General features: G+C 40.2%; 1 protein-coding gene across 6 annotated transcripts in view; it reads right to left on the bottom strand.

The window, feature by feature from the left end:
* UNC5D (unc-5 netrin receptor D) overlaps nucleotides 1-17,210 on the bottom strand; it is a 571,888-nt gene that overhangs the window by 51,739 nt on the left and 502,939 nt on the right. For all 6 annotated transcript variants that reach the window (XM_005563042.5, XM_073999971.1, XM_005563044.5 and 3 more), the window contains one exon: nucleotides 14,444-14,528. In XM_005563042.5, coding sequence (XP_005563099.2) covers nucleotides 14,444-14,528 — 85 coding nt within the window. The remainder of the gene's footprint in view (nucleotides 1-14,443; nucleotides 14,529-17,210) is intronic.

The following is a 17,210-nucleotide window of genomic DNA, read 5'->3' as shown; positions in this document are numbered from 1 at the left end:
ACAGGCGTAAGCCACCACGCCTAGCCCAGGGATTATTTTTTTTTTCTGCTTAGCTCATCATTGCATCCCCAGTGCCTCATATATGCCGGCTGTAAGCACTCAAAAATACTTGTTGAAAAGGACACAGAAGCCAGCTTGAAGAGATTCTCACTGATCAAATCTGGAACCTTTTGAGCATCAGAGTAAATCATGGCAGTAAAGAATTATAACCTACTGAGTCATACTATAAGAATCCACAAAATAAAAATCCACATAAGAATGAATCAATGAGAAGGGAAAACTCTTCCACATAAGAGAAAACCAACAAATAAATGTAGAAAACCATCAATTAGCAATCAGCTACATTAATACTTGGTTGAGAATCATAAATGGATGTTAACCTATTGGGTGAGAGTTTAAACAGTAATAAATAACTATTTACACATTCTCAAAGTATCTTCCCACCAGGTACTTAACTGTTTACCAAGGGTAAAAGAGTACTTCACAGCAGACACCACCTAACATGAATGACCAAGTTAACGTTCCCTGGAATGGGATGGATCCACAGAATATACCTCTCGACAGGACACGGTGAAGAGAACCTAGCATCACTTCTGTGACATTCCGGCTAAAAGTCCACAGCCTGAATCGCCTCATAAGGAACCATTAGACAAGCTCAGAGGAAAGCACATTCTGCAAAATAACTTATCTGCACTCTTCAAAGCTGTCAATGTCATGAAATACAAAGATTCAGGAACAGTTCCAGATGAAAGCAGACCAAAAGCACAGGACAACAGCATGCAATGAAGTGACTTGGACTTTAATTTGCTCTCAAGGACATTATTCAGACAAGTGAAATATAAATAACGTGTGTAGTATACTAAGAGTATTTTATCAATGTTAATTTCCTGATTTTGTTAATTGTGCTATGTTTATAGAAGATAATTTCTTGGTTGGGGGATATATACATGAAAGTATCTAGGGATCAAGGGTCATCTTGTTCACAGTGGTTAGAAAGTATATATATGCACATATATATATATTTTATTCATTTATATATATATATATGAAGGAGAGAGGAAAGAGACAAATACAGAAAATTTAGTAAAATATTAACATTTGTGAATCTGAGTGTAGGACACACAGGAATTCTTGATATTATCCTTGCAACTTTCCCTTGAGTTTACGATTTTGTCAAGATGATGATGATTATTATTATTACTATTTAAATGAATGCGGCTGTGCATGGTGGCTCAAGTCTGTAATCCCAGCACTTTGGGAGGCTGAGGTGGGGGGATCACTTGAGGTCAGGAGTTCAAGACCAGCCTGGCCAACATGGTGAGAACCCCCGTCTCTACTGAAAAAAAAAAAAAAAAAAAAAAAAATTAGCCAGGCGTGGTGGTGCATGCCTGTAGTCCCAGCTACTCAGGAAGCTGAGGCGAGAGAATTGCTTGAACCTGGGAGGCAGATGTTGCAGCGAGCCGAGATCACCCCAGTGTGCTCCAGCCTGGGCAAAAGAGTGAGACTGTCTCAAAAAAATAAATAATAAAAAATGAATGCATGAAAATAGAAGGCCCAGGGAGAATTTTTCCAGAATTCTTACAAAGAAATCAGCAGGTAGACTGCTCTGTAAATATCCATTAAGTCCATTTTGTTCTAGGCTATAATTTAAGTCCATTCTTTGTTGACTGTCTTGATGACCTGACTAGTGCTGTCAGTGACTGGGTACAGTACACACCGCTCAGGTGATGGGTGCACCAAAATCTCAGAAATCACCACTAAATAACGTATTCATGTAACCAAACACTACCTGTTTCCTAAAAACTATTAAAATAATAATTTTAAAAAATCGGTGGGGCCACTGATTAACATATGAAACACACAATGGAGGATGATGAAGGTGCTGTAGTTGGTGGTGACAAGGTGATGGTCCAAACCTTACCACCTAGTACCTAACATCCTACAGCATCCATCTGCACATGAGTGCCAACCAGAGGTCATGCTGAAGGTCAGCTACAAGGCAGCAACTGCTAATAACCATGGCAGGATGGGAGGTGTATCCTGGACATTTTGCCTCTATGCTCAATAATCCTTGACCTGCTGCTAGACTTGTAACACTTCACTTTCTTTAAGGAAAACGACCAGTTCCAAGTTCCAGTATGAGATTTTTACTGTAGCTGTTGTCTTCCATGCTGTGCTTCATCGTTCCCTCCTTTCCTCCTTATGATCTATATTCTAGATTAATGTAGGTTTGATCACCTTTACCCAGAGTATCACTCAGGAATCCAGGAAGGAGAGTAATGATAGTTTTACTATGTCAGACCTTGGGTCGATACATAATTAAATCATATGTGAATGGAAAAGACATCAAGGCTGATAGATGGAAGCTGTACTCAGTCTTAAAAGCTCAGAAAGCAAGGTAACTCTAGCCTCCTAGAGTTTTCCACCCACAAGACATCCAGTTTTAATTATTATTATTCATTTTTCATTAAGATCTTCAGATTTTGACCTGGGGTGCTAAAATTGCTGTGGATAAAAACAAGGTTTTAACGTTTATTATTTGTGTGTGTCTCTCTTATTTTTTGGAGTCAGCTCTCTCTCTCACTCAATTGCTCTGACCATAGATTTCAGATCAGCCCTAGGGAAATGACATCACTGAATCTCCTAGAGAGATGGACCCTTTAAAGCCAGCTTTTCCCATCAGTCAACCCCAACACTGTGGCTATGTCCTCTATTTCTGGTAATCACTATGTGTGATTTAAGAAAACAGATTCCTGGAGAGGGGAACAGGAAGTGAGAAGCAGAATGGAGGACAAAAGTGGGCAGCAACATTTTCTCTTTATTATAGCAGACTCCTGTTTTCATCGTCAAGTGGTTCTAAAACTGTAATGTTTTTCAAAATTTCTTAGGAAGCTTGTTTAAAATTATACTCCTGGATGCCACCAATGAAGATTTTGATTTAGTGTTTCTGGGATAGGGCCCACGAACCTGCATTTTCTACATGCAAGGTGGTGCTGGCACTAACATTTGAGAAAAGTTGTGTAGTTCTTAAAAAAAAAAAAAAAAAAAAAATCCAAAGCAACATCTCATGCACTGGAGCCTTGGTGCTCCATCAAATATAGGACGGTCCATTCTGAAGTGGAATTTAGATGATGGTCAAGTTTAAAAGCTCAATATTAAGGCCCTGGCTGATACTACAATGATGGAAAATCCAACTACACAGGGACTGTTCCTACATCCCATTTCTCTAAGTAACATGTGTATTAATAAGCAAAGATGTCAGGTTGGGGCGCTGATTAGCAGTAACTGGAAATAATGTTATAGGTCATCAAGCCATTATAGTCCATCCATTGGGGCAGGAAAAGGAGCACTTAGAACAGTGGATTATTACAAGCAACAAGTTCAATTCACTGAGGATAGAAACATATGGATGTTCTATTAAAGGGCTTAAAGATCTGGGTCACCCACACGCTATTATCTGAAATAGGATCACAGAAAGAGAGATGGCATATGGGGTTGGGGTGGGAGAGGAATTATATACACACTGGAATGAGTATCTGAATTTGCTGAAACTTGAGCAACACCACACAGAGAGATTACCCTGTTTGCATATGTTAAACGGCTTTAGTTTACACACACTTTCATAGGGTGTTTACCAATTAATATACTAAAGGAATCACAAATCATGTGTAAATCACCAGTTCCTAGACACAATTTAAGCCTAGTCTTTCATGCAGTGTCGGGCTTGCATTTAGCTTGTCTTTTTAGAAGAAGTGAGATAGTGAGATGATGGCTCATTGAAAGTGCCTTAAAAATGAATGAGAGTGAGGAGGATGGGAGAAGAGTAGGACTATGTATCATGCTGCTGGGGCATTTTTTTATATCCACTATGTTGTTTATCCACTTACATTTTGAACAGAGAAAACAGCCTTCTCTGGGGTAATCTGAAACCTATTTCACAGAATCCTTTTATTTTAGGCTGGGGAGGGGCTCAGGAGTTATGAGGCCAACACTTTCTTTGTTCAGATGCATGGCATGGGGTCGGTGACCCAACCAAAGTCATATCTCAACTTTGTGGCAGAGCTGGAACCACAGTCTACTGCTCTGTGAGTCATGGTTAGGATAGGTAGGCAGTGGAAGGAAGAAGGAATGTGTTCCCTGGGATATATTCTCCAAATCCAGAGTTTAAATTAAAATGTTGGCATGGGAATGAAGACTGGACTCATAGACACTAAACAAAACCCGAGGAAAGCAGGGCCCTGAGGTACAGAGCGGGGTCAAAATAGAGGCTTGTATTAGTTTCCCATTACTGTCACAGCACAGACTTACTGGCTTAAAACACAAATTATCCCACAGTTCTCTAGGTCAGAAGTCTGACTGTGCTCATATGAAGGCTGTCAGGAGGCTTGTGCTCCTTCTGAAGGTTCCAGGAGAATCTAATTTCTACAGGCTGCCTGCATTCCTTGGCTCAAGGTCCCTTCTTCCATCTTCAAGCCAGCGGCATGATACCTTCAAATCTGTCTTTCCCTCTGATATTCCTACCTTCCTCTCCTAAGGACCCTTATGTTAGGTCTACTTGGAGAGTCCAGGATAATCTCTCCTTCTCAAGGTCTTTGATCTTAATTACATCTGCAAATTCCCCTTTGTATGCTTGTAAATTCACAGATTCTAGGAACTAGGACATCTCTAGGGAGCCAGCTTTCTGCCTTCTGCCAGAATTTTCATCCCTTGAGATCCCCCTGGGGCTGTCTCCTGATCCACCGTTGTCTCTCAGACACTACACAATCCAACAAAAGTATCTGTTCACTTTAGGGCTATCTTCATTGTTTCAGTTTCCAGAACCCCCACTGTAATTTGTAGAGCGAAGCTCCATATTTGTATACAACTATATGGAGTCCTGGGAAGTTGTTATGGTTTAAAGATTATAACTGCAGGGAATAGGTGGTTGATTGTCCAGGTTTTCAGAGGGCTATGTGGATTGTCTTAGAAAGTGTGGGGGCTGTCTCCATGTGGGCTGGTGTCTTCGGGTATTTTTATTAGGCTGTAACAAAGTGAAGTGGAAAGGATGATATATATTAAATATCTTAATAGGACAGGTTATTTCTACTTCCAGCATGGGCAATAAAAGAGATAGCACATACAAATAAAAATAATTACAGTATGTTGTGCTCCTTTACAATGTGCAATCAAACTCATGGACCAGTGACTTTCTCCTTATTGAATTAAGGTACACCTTCCATTCAGATCTATTAACAGCATTCACAAACCATTGTTATCTGTCAATGGCATCTTTAATTAAAGACTCCTCTGGGCCACTCTAATCATTTCACATTGTGAGTGTCCATGGTCTTCAAATGCACTCTGATTAAGATGATGGCAATTTTTATTTACATGTGTTTACTTGTGGACCAAGGGGATGTGAGGTGAGGAGGAACAGCAAGGAGAAATGCTCCTTTCCAAAAAGAGCAGGTCTTGAAATGACAATGCCATTTTTAAAAATTTTGTTCCTCTCCCTCTTTTTCTATCTCTTCCTCTGCTTTTTTTTTTTTTTTTTTTTTTTTTTTTTTTTTTGGCGGGGGGTGGTGGTGGGTTAATGGCATTATATTCTAACCTCAATGACTCTGTGAAGAAATTATCATGATTTCACTGGGGAACAGAGTACAATCTTCAGTTAAAGGTGCATTAACCCTTCTAGGCCACTAAGATACCATTTGATAAATTGCCCTTTTTGTTATACTGCATGGCACTGGTAGCCTGAAAGAATTAACGTATTTCCCAAATGGCAGCAATTTACTCCCCCTTGCACTAACACAAAAAGTCCCCTTTGTTACCTGGGAAGCATCTTTCCTCAGTGATTCTCTCTATGCCTGGTATAGAGTTAATTAATGCCAAATCTCTTGGAAGAAATAGGTATATACTGTCAATTGGATTCTTCCAAGACAAAAGACAAATTTCTAAGTCTCACAGCAACAAAACAGATTCAAATCCCTAATTGACCATTTAATGCAAATGGTGACAGGGACGATTCATGCATTTTCATCCATCACTAGCAAGAAAAGCCTGACAAAATGGACAGGGAGAAAACTTGTTTAAGGCAGCATAAGGTTGACTGATCTGCCCTGCTTGACTGGTCACTGATTTCCTAATCTTAACACCAGCCCACGTGGAGTCTACTATTTAGACTCATACGATATACCTTTAAAGTATAAATCACATGCCAGAGCGTTGTGAGAAATAGAGATAGACTCAAAGGAATTGATGCAGGGAGTTATTCATATCTTCATGAGGCTCTTGGTTTTAAAGCCAACTATTAATATGTTTGCTGTAATTGAATTAATCTTTCCTCTGAAAGTCTAGGACTGTGTTAGCAACAAAAAGAGATGAACTCTACATCACTGCGACAGAGCTAAAGCAAATTCCATGCACTTCAGAGAATTTCTGTCTTTTATGTAATAAAAAAAAGTAAGACCAGGTATAAGAGGATGATTTCCAAATGTAGCTTTTAAACAGTACTTCACAGTTTGCACCAGACTTCTCATCTATCAGGTCATTTTATCATCCTCGCCAAAATCTGAAAGCAAAGTTACTAATATATAAAATTGGTAGATGATAAAACAGGCCTAGAGAAAGAGAATGATTTGCTCAAGGTTACACCCACAGGCTGTTGCTGAGGGGGGACTGGAACCCAAAACTTCTGAGTTCCTATGTCCTCTCCACTCAACCATGCTATATCATTTCTGAGAATTTTTTTTCTTTTTGAGACAGAGTTTCACTCTTGTTGCCCAGGCTGGAGTGCAATGGCTTGATCTTGGCTCACTACAACCTCTGCATCCCGGGTTCAAGCTATTCTTCTGCTTCAGTCTCCCTAGTAGTTGGGATTACAGGCACGTACCACCACGCCTGGTTAATTTTCTATTTTTAGTAGAGACGGGGTTTCTCCATATTGGTCAGGCTGGTCTTGAACTCCCAACCTCAGGTGATCCACCCACCTCAGCCTCCCAAAGTGCTGGGATTACAGACATGAGCCACCAAGCCCAGCTGAGATTTTTTTTATCTCTTATGCGATGTCAATGCTGAAGCCTGCATTATTTTCCTGACAAATTATTTCTGTTATCAGTTCACTTCAATGAGTTCCAGGACCAGCATATTCTTACTTCAGAAGGCAAAGAAAACAAAGAAAGGCAGAAGATTTTGCCTTGAATGAAGCAGTAGGCACAATTATGCTGAATATCATGACATCTTACTAGTTAAATGAGATTATGGTCACATGCTCTGGCAAAAGCTGATGTGGGATTTCGATTCAACAGTCATTTTTTTGTTCAGATTATAAATATTCTTTCTCCTTCTTTATTAATTCTTCAGTCATTCTTTTTCCCTACACTTTTTCTTGTAAGTCAAAGAGCTATGTTTATTCCCTGGAAAGAAATCCAAAGTTGCTCCCAGAGCAACTATTATCACAAACTCTCAAGTGACCTTCAGTAGGCAAATCTCTCTCTCCTAATTAATCATCAGTTTCTGAGCCAGAATTCTGGGAATTATCTTCAATTCCTTCATCACACATTAAAACACACACACACAGACACACACACACAGCAGATCTTGCCAAGTTTCTCCCCAAGTCTATCTCAAAACTCCCTGCTGAGAGCAAAGTGGGGATTTGAGAATAGATTTAGAAACATTAAAAACTAGAGACAAGGGCACTCAAAAGTAGAGTGACTATAAATTATTGCCCAAATTGAGATACTTTTGAGGAGGAAAAGAAACACTATTAATAATTGTGCCAAGGAAAATAAAACATAGCTTCACTGTGCTCTCAAGGAGGGTGCTTATCTGGTAAAGATTTGAACTTGGGCAATATCAGTGGAGATGAAACAGCATCTATCTAAAATATAAGCATGACCAAAATTTAAGCCTCATTCACCCCTATGCACCAGATAAATTGGACATTCTCTGGATGGCAAACTTGCTACATGATCTAGTCCTTATTTTTTCAGCCTCATTTTCTGTCACTCTTCCTTTCTTTTTTCTTTTCTTTCTCTTTTTTTTTTTTTTTTGAAAAGGAGTTTTGCTCTTGTTGGCCAGGCTGGAGTACAATGGCACGATCTCAGCTCACTGTAACCTCCGCCTCCCAGGTTCAAGAGATTCTCCTGCCTCAGCCTCCCTGGGGATTACAGTAGCTGGGATTACAGTCATGTGCCACTACGCCCAGCTAATTTTGTATTTTTAGTAGAGATGGGGTTTTTCCATGTTGGTCAGACTAGTCTCAAACTCCCCACCTCAGGTAATCTGCCCGCCTCGGCCTCCCAAAGTGCTGGGATTACAGGCGTGAGCCACTGCGCCCGGCCCTACACTCTTCCTTTCACATTTTGTTCTGCTTTGCTTAGTTTCCAAAATATGTGATGCTCTTTATACCTCTGTGCCTTTGAACACACCACTCTGTTGGAAAGGAACCCCTTTAACTCTTTTAGTTTACAAGACAACTGTTACTTCTCTGAAACTTTCCCTGAGGCTTTAAACAGGGTCCATCCTTTCGCTCTGGTCACCGTATATACCACACTGCAATATGATCATTCATTTAAATAACTGGGTTTGCTAATGGGGCTTAACCTATTATGGTATGAAATATATCAGCTATGGTTTTGGTTTTCCTAGTAATTGTTAACAAATACGCTTGGTGAAACCATCCATAGTAGCAGGGTCCCTTGAAGACATTTCATTTTTCTTATATAACTGTTCAGTAACATCGTTATTAAAATAGTGTAATTTGGTTTTTAAGACTCCTTTTTCTTTCATTGTTGTTTCAGACAGGGTCGCACTCTATAGCCCAGGCTGAAAGGGTGCAATCTTGGCTCATGGCAGCCTTGATCTCCCATTCTCAAGCCATCCTCCCACCCCAGCCTCCTGAGTAGCTGTGACTACATGCCCGATTAATTTTGTTTCATTTCATTTTTATTTTCTACACAGACAAGATCTCACTTGTTGCCCAGGCTGGTCTTAAACTCCTGGGCTTGGCAGCAGGAGAGGGTGTGTTACCTTCTGAAAACTCAAGGCCCTCAAAGGTGCCAGGAAAAGCATACACAGTTTCATATTTTACTGAGATGGGCAGTTTAGAATGGCCACGAATGTCTGCTATAACATAAAGAATAGTTCACTATGAACAGATTAATATCCTAAAAACTCCATTCTTATTAAGAGAATGACCAGCTGGCCCATCTTTTAATCTCATTAATAAAAGATATATACTTGCTTTCCTTTTACTCTTTTGGAGATGAGGTCCTCTCAAATAGTCCAAGGACATTTCTGAGTGCTTAGGTCCGCATGGTATATGAGGAGGTGTGTGTATGTGTGTTTACAATTTTGTTTTTGTGTGTGTGGTTTTTGCTACTGGGGAAGAAAAATCACAGTGATCTCCACAGTAATGGCTTATACTGCAGTGTTTGTGAGCCCATTACTGGGAACGAAATTCTATCCTTTCTTCTCCATTTTCCAGAGCTAGATTCTTTTTGCTTTTCTAGCCTTGTATTTGCTCTTATTTCAAGGCTTGCTATTAAAGCCATGTTACCATCTAAGTACCCTAAAAAAGATAATGTTTTCTATTACCACCATCTCTACCTTCTCAATCCTTACCCCAAAATGTGTCTACTGGGCAGGCCATACCATCTAACAGAAGTGGTTGAAATGTCCCACCTGGGCTGAGCCCAAATTTAAAAATATGTATTCTTTTGTAAATTCTTCAATAAGATGACTTACAACATTTCCAATTTTAATCTAAGCATTTGGTCAGGAGTATCCACATGACAGCGTAATTGGAAAAATAAATGAATGTTTGCCTTGGTTTCATTTTATTGCTTTTCAGAAGAAAGCCCCATATAATAATTTTCAGGTCCAGTTCTCTCCTCTCCAACCATGGGGTCAGGGGTGGGGTGCAAAAGGAGAGCTGGGAGGGGAGAGGAGAGGAGTAGTGGTAACTTCCTGCTATGTCTGTATCATTCTCTTATTGTAATGTCAGTGAAAAGAACCTCTGAAATGAGATTGATTTTTTAATCCCTGTTTGAATGCCTTAATTTTATAAAAATGATCTAAAGGCTGGTATACGGTGGTTTATGCCTGTAATCCCAGCACTTTGGGAGGCCAAGGCGGGTGGATCACCCGAGGTCAGGAGTTCGAGACCAGCCTGGCCAATATGCCCTCTACTAAAAATACAAAAATCAGCTGGGTGTGATGGCGGGTGTCTGTAATCTCAGCTACTTGGGAGGCTGAGGCAGAGAGAATCACTTGAACCTGGGAGGCAGAGATTGCAGTGAGCTGAGATGGCGCCACTGCACTCCAACCTGAGCGACAAAGTGAGACTCCATCTAAAAAAAAAAAAAAAGATCTAAAATGCGTAGAATAAAATTTCCCCTCCCTCAAAAACATTCCCAATAAAATGTAAAAAAAGAAAAAAGAAATACCCCGGCTGGGCCAGTGGCTCACGCCTATAATCCCAGCACCTGGGGAGGCTGAGGCAGGTGGATCACCTGAGGTCGGGAGTTTGAGACGAGCTTGACCAACATGGAGAAACCCCATCTCTACTAAAAATATAAAATTAGCCAGGCATGGTAGCACATGCCTTTAATCCCAGCTACTAGGTAGGCTGAGGCAGAAGAATCGCTTGGATCCAGAAGGTGGAGGTTGCGGTGAGCCGAGATCACGCCATTGCACTCCAGCCTGGACAACAAGAGCAAAACTCTGTCGAAAGAAAGAAAGAAAGAGAAGAAAGAAAGGAAAGGAAGGAAGGAAAGGAAAGAAGGAAATGAAGGAAGGAAGGAAAGGAAAGAAGGAAAGGAAGGAAGGAAGGAAAGGAAGGAAGGAAAGGAAAGAAGGAAATGAAGGAAGGAAGGAAAGGAAAGAAGGAAAGGAAGGAAGGAAGGAAAGGAAGGAAGAAAGGAAGGAAGAGAAGGAAGGAAATGAAGGAAGGAAGGGAAGGAAGGAAAGGAAGGAAGGAAAGAAGGAAGGAAGGAAGGAGGGAAGAAAGGAAAGGAAGGAAGGAGGGAAGGAAGGAAAGGAAGGAAGGAAGGGAAGGAAGGAAGGGAAGAAAGGAAGGAAGGAAAGGAAAGGAAGGAAGGAAGGAAGGAAGGAAGGAAGGAAGGAAGGAAAGGAAAGGAAGGAAAGAAGGAAAGAAAGGAAGGAAGGAGGGAGGGAAATGCCCCAAATCTTTCAAATTAAAGTTTGGGAAATGAGACAGGCTATTTTTTTTTTTTTTTTTGAGAGTCATTACTGCTGTTTTCCTCCCCTGCAGAGGGGGTAAAGCCCTGTGGAGGGGAGGAGGCCACATCTAGCATGGATGGCTTACATACCCTTGCGCCAGGAGGAGCCCCAGGGCTTCTCACCAGCAGGCTAATTCTGGCAGCTCCAATTTCATGCCATGGCCTTTGTGTCAGGCCACTCCAGTACCTGTTCCTACAATGTCACTAAATATCCTCTATGTTATAAATGGGATAATGCATTAAACCAACTCTTTGCCTGTGGCAAGGCCTGGGCTACCGTTGGAAGGATGGTGTTGAATGCAATGTTCTGGCATCAGGATGACTTTAAAGGAGGAAAAAAATCACTGGGTTTAGACCCCTCTACCCTTCAAACCTCTATAGAAAACTATAGGAAAATGCATTGTGGAGGAAGGGAATCATTGAGTTATGGACCTTACTGCTTTGTCTGGCTAATTCCTATTCATCTTTTAAGACTCAGTTCAATGACATCTCCAGGAAGCCATCCTCACCCCTCTACACCTCTGTAACCCAATCCTTAGAATGGATTAAAGGCCCTGATTAAACATACCAGTTCCACTTCAATTACATCACTACCCTGCTATATTGGGGCTGTAACTCACACATGGGCAACAGAAATGTATAGTCAATAGGAAAAATGGAGCAGACTTTAATTTCAATACAGCATAAAGATGTGGTTTGGAAGATCCTACTGTGCTCTGTGTGTGTGGAGGTGATGGAGAGTTCATAAATCCAGTTCTCAGGATGAACTAAGAGGGAGGGAACCACGGTGGCTCTAGAGGTAAAGATGAAAGGAACTGAGCAGTGCATTCCAGCTCCACGAACTTTAAGGAAAATGGGCCTTGTTCTCAGCACAAGTTCAGGATGGCAGAAATACAGCCCAAAATGAAAATGGATTTTCAAGTGATATTACAAAGAAAAGATGACACACTGGCCCTTTCCTGATTAATCACAAGATTAAAAGCTGAAAAACCAGACCCAAGCAGCCTCCTTGCATAGATGAAATAATACACTCCAGCTTAAAAAGAAGTAATAGAAGGGCATTTGCTATTTTCAGTGTTTTTCTAAGTAGTTGTGAGCTATCAAAAGGGAGTGAGGCTTATCAAGGAAGGTAAATGGCCTTTAGCCCAGTGACAGGTCATTTCCTTAGAGATAACATCTGGGAAGGTTTCAGCTCCCTGAAAAGGAATATACAGCTTCCTGTAATTTTGTTTTTTTCACAGTTTAGTAGAGAGAAAAATTCATACCTTACAGATCTAAAGTGTTAGATAAGGTTCTGTTTCTGTCCACCTTCCTCGACAGCAGTAGACACAGAATGATAAACCAAATTGGTTACCATGGAGCTTACAAAGCTTTCAAGGGGTGACCACAGGAGGCCAACCTGTTTTTTGAGATCTTTGGGCTCTTGCGAGTTCTAGGTATTCCTCACTCTTACTGTAAATTAGGTGCCTTGGAAAATGCGAAATTGCCGTAAGTTGGTTCTCATGTAATGAGGTGGAAGACGCCGGGGATGGATTTGAGAGGAATAAGCTCAACACAGGCTCACTGGATCAATTACAACCAAGGGATGGGGATGCAGAGCTCGGAGTGTGTAGGAGGCTGTGATTCAGGGAAGGCGGACTGGATTATACCTCACACTTAATTTTTGCAGCATGATATGTTTTAAAGCATATGTGTAATGGGCCATAACCACAAATTCAAACAAATATGGTTTCTTAAGTAAATTAACCCAATGGGTAAAAAAGGGGTGACTTCCATCCAGGGAACTCCATTTTTAGGTCTGCTTAAGTGACTAACCTAAGATTTTGAGTAAACTCTTCAAACTTTCTGAGCCTCTTTTTCCCCCTCAAGTGCCAAGTGGAGATATTTAGACATCAGCACTTTTTCAGATACACAAGTGAAGAATGTAGCTTTAGACAACTGGGGAAATAATGTGGGATCCCAACATAGTACAACCTGCACACAGATCCCCTAAGAGCCAGCCTCACAATCAAATGGCAGAACCTTTTCTTCCATGTCTCTCGAGCCGTGTGCAGCAGGAAGTTAAAACTACTGGGCACCAATAAATCCTTTAATAGAAATAGCTATCAAAATCTGTTTAAACCATCTGTTTCTCTGGCTATTTTTCCTCCCAGTGTTTTTCTTTCATGTGTTCTTTGCTAACAACAACCAAAAGAATCTATTCTAAAATAACCAAGATGTTATGACTAAAAATGCTAGAGGTATATATCCAGTTTATGAGAGAAATTGCTTTCTGAAGAGGAGTTAGGTTTATCTCGTGTGGAGGAAGACAACATTTCCAAAAATATTATACTTGCACTAAGAAAATAACCAACTACTTTCATTAAAAGGGAATGCAACAAGATTTGTATTTGTTCCTGTAATTGAATTTAATGCTGCTGAAATTTGTCAGGCCTGAAAGCAGTTGAAGTTTCAGATCATATTTTTACATTGGTGAAAATTGCCTAAGAAATTGTCTGTCAGGCAGTACAGAGTAGGTCTTCTGCTCAACTTAAAAGGATCAAGGATCACGAATCCATCATTGTATGTACTTGTCTAAGGCTTAGCACCAGTGAGTGCCTCTGGGGATATTTTCTTTGGAGAGGAAGACTCTGTGAGACACTCACTGTTTATGGAGTGGCCCTACTTCTGACCTGTCTAACAATTCACTCTTTTCCCTTTGGTGTCTCTTGTGTAGAGACTGGTGACCATAAAAATGTGGAGTCATGTATGGTTTCATTTCAGCCAATAGTTTTGCAACTGTTTTTTTCCTTTCTAGAGTGAAGGAGTTTATGATCTCATCTATACACCTCTAAGTCTCATTCTCTTAATAGTTTCAGATTTTCCACAGAAGTTCCATTACATATTTAAAATGTCTTTTTTGTTGTTGTTGTTGTTGTATGGAATCTCACTGTCGCCCAGGCTGAAATGCAGTGGCACGATCTTGGCTCACCGCATCCTCTCCCTTCCAGGTTCAAGTGATTTTCCAGCCTCAGCCTCCTGAGTAGCTGGGATTACAGGCATGCACCACCCATGCCTGGCTAATTTTTTTGTATTTTTAGTAGAGACAGGCTTTCGCCATGTTGGCCAGGCTGGTCTCGAACTCCTGACCTCAAGTGATCTGCCCGCCTCAGCCTCCCAAAGTACTGGGATTAGAGGCATGAGCCACTGTCTTTAATATGCCATTCTGTGTCTCTCACCTGGGTTCACCTTGGTTGATGGACATATAAATCTCCCAAGAATTCTCCTCTGGGATGGCACCATGCGGTATGAGTAAGCTCACCCCTAAAATGGAAAAAGCCAACAGGTTATTCATAGAGTTTTCCAATTATCTTGAAGTTCCTCACTCAAGTATCTTACAGATACTTGAAAAACAAGCTACTTTCTCATGGCAATTTATGAAATCTCAATCCTTGGAAAGTTTAAGGTTCAAGATTATAACAGGAAAAACATTGTTTTATAACAGTGACATAAAGAAGGGCATATTATTCAACTGAGTACTCAGATTACTTTTTTAAAATTTCAAGTCATCCCAGCATTAATTATTTTAAAAGATTGAGTGTTCTAAGACCAGGCAGTATTAAACATATCTGAGAATGTAAGAGTTTATCCACGCATCACTTAATCTGCTCCAAAATTTAAAAAAGGTATTTCTCTATTTGTTTATTTCCTGCAAACTTACATGAAATGATGGAGAGGAAGCTGTCTTACCAATGGTGCATCTGGAAGCAAGGTGAAGGTGGTACTCAGTGGGGTGTTGCATTTTGTCAAGAAAAACAGAAAGTGAAAGTATCTGATGTGCTCAGGAGCCTTATAGGTTATTGTGCATCCAGTATGACCCTTTTTAGCAAACAAGCTAGAAAGGGTTAAGGTGAAAGGTTACTTAACCAGAGTCATGTCAATGTCAGATTGAAAAAACTAGCAGCCTTCCTTACATAAAATCATACAATGCAGGAAGGGAAGGCACAGGAAGCCACATCTCACTGCATCTTAAAGGTCCTCTCTTTCCTCTATGAAGAAAATACTGTACCTTGGCCAAGAGAGAAGAGTCTAAGGAGGGCAGGGATTCTCTTTAATGTAGCTTCTTGAAGAACAGAAATTATAACAAACTGTCTCTCAGACCACAGTGCAATCAAACTAGAACTCAAGACTAAGAAACTCAATCAAAACCGCTCAACTACATGGAAACTGAATAACCTGCTCCTGAATGACTACTGGGTACATAACAAAATGAAGGTAGAAATAAAGATGTTCTTTGAAACCAATGAGAACCAACATACAACATACCAGAATCTCTGGGACACATTTAAAGCAGTGTGTAGAGGGAAATTTATAGCACTAAATGCCCACAAGAGAAAGCAGGAAAGATCTAAAATTGACACCTTAACATCACAATTAAAAGAACTAGAGAAGCAAGAGCAAACACATTCAAAAGCTAGCAGAAGGCAAGAAATAACTAAGATCAGAGCAGAACTGAAGGAGATAGAGACACAAAAAACCCTCCAAAAAAATAAATGAATCCAGGAGCTAGTTTTTTGAAAAGATCAACAAAATTGATAGGCCGTTAGCAAGATTAATAAAGAAGAAAAGAGAGAAGAATCAAATAGATACAATAAAAAATGATAAATGGGATATCACCACCGACCCCACAGATATACAAACTACCATCAGAGAATACTATAAACACCTCTACACAAATAAACTAGAAAACCTAGAAGAAATGGATAATTTCCTGGACACTTACACTCTCCCAAGACTAAACCAGGAAGAAGTTGAATCCGTGAATAGACCAATAGCAGGCTCTGAAATTGAGGCAATAATTAATAGCCTACCAAAAAAAGTTCAGGACCAGATGGATTCACAGCCGAATTCTACCAGAGGTACTAGAAGGAGTTGGCACCATTCCTTCTGAAACTATTCCAATCAATAGAAAAAGAGGGAATCCTCCCTAACTCATTTTATGAGGCCAACATCATCCTGATACCAAAGCCTGACAGAGATACAGCAAAAAAAAAAGAGAATTTAAGACCAATATCCTTGATGAACATCGATGCAAAAATCCTCAATAAAATACTGGCAAACCAAATCCAGCAGCACATCAAAAAGCTTATCCACCATGATCAAGTGGGCTTCATCCCTGGGATGCATGCTGGTTCAACATATGCAAATCAATAAACGTAATCCAGCATAGAAACAGAACCAAAGACAAACACCACGATTATCTCAATAGATGCAGAAAAGGCCTTTGATAAAATTCAACAGCCCTTCATGCTAAAAACTCTCAATAAATTCGGTATTGATGGAACGTATCTCAAAATCATAAGAGCTATTTATGACAAACCCACAGCCAATATCATACTGAATGGGCAAAAACTGGAAGCATTCCCTTTGAAAACTGGCACAAGACAGGGATGCCCTCTCTCACCACTCCTATTCAACATAGTGTTGGAAGTTCTGGCTAGGGCAATCAGGCAAGAGAAAGAAATCAAGGGTATTCAGTTAGGAAAAGAAGAAGTCAAATTGTCCCTGTTTGCAGATGACATGATTGTATATTTAGAAAACCCCATTGTCTCAGTCCAAAATCTCCTTAAGCTGATAAGCAACTTCAGCAGTCTCAGGATAGAAAATCAATGTGCAAAAATCACAAGCATTCTTATATACCAGTAAGAGACAAACAGAGAGCCAAATCATGAATGAACTCCCATTCACAATAGCTTCAAAGAGAATAAAATACCTAGGAATCCAACTTACAAGGGATGTAAAGGACTTCTTCAAGGAGAACTACAAACCACTGCTCAGTGAAATAAAAGAAGACACAAACAAATGGAAGAACATACCATGCTCTTGCATAGGAAGAATCAATATTGTGAAAATGGCCATACTGCCCAAGGTAATTTATAGATTCAATGCTATCCCCATTACGCTACCAATGACTTTCTTCACAGAACTGGAAAAAACTGCTTTAAA

Source organism: Macaca fascicularis, chromosome 8, assembly GCF_037993035.2.
Source record: "Macaca fascicularis isolate 582-1 chromosome 8, T2T-MFA8v1.1".
Taxonomy (NCBI): domain Eukaryota; kingdom Metazoa; phylum Chordata; class Mammalia; order Primates; family Cercopithecidae; genus Macaca; species Macaca fascicularis.
The sequence above is the reverse complement of the archived record's forward strand: the minus strand, read 5'-3'. Positions and strand labels throughout refer to the sequence as shown.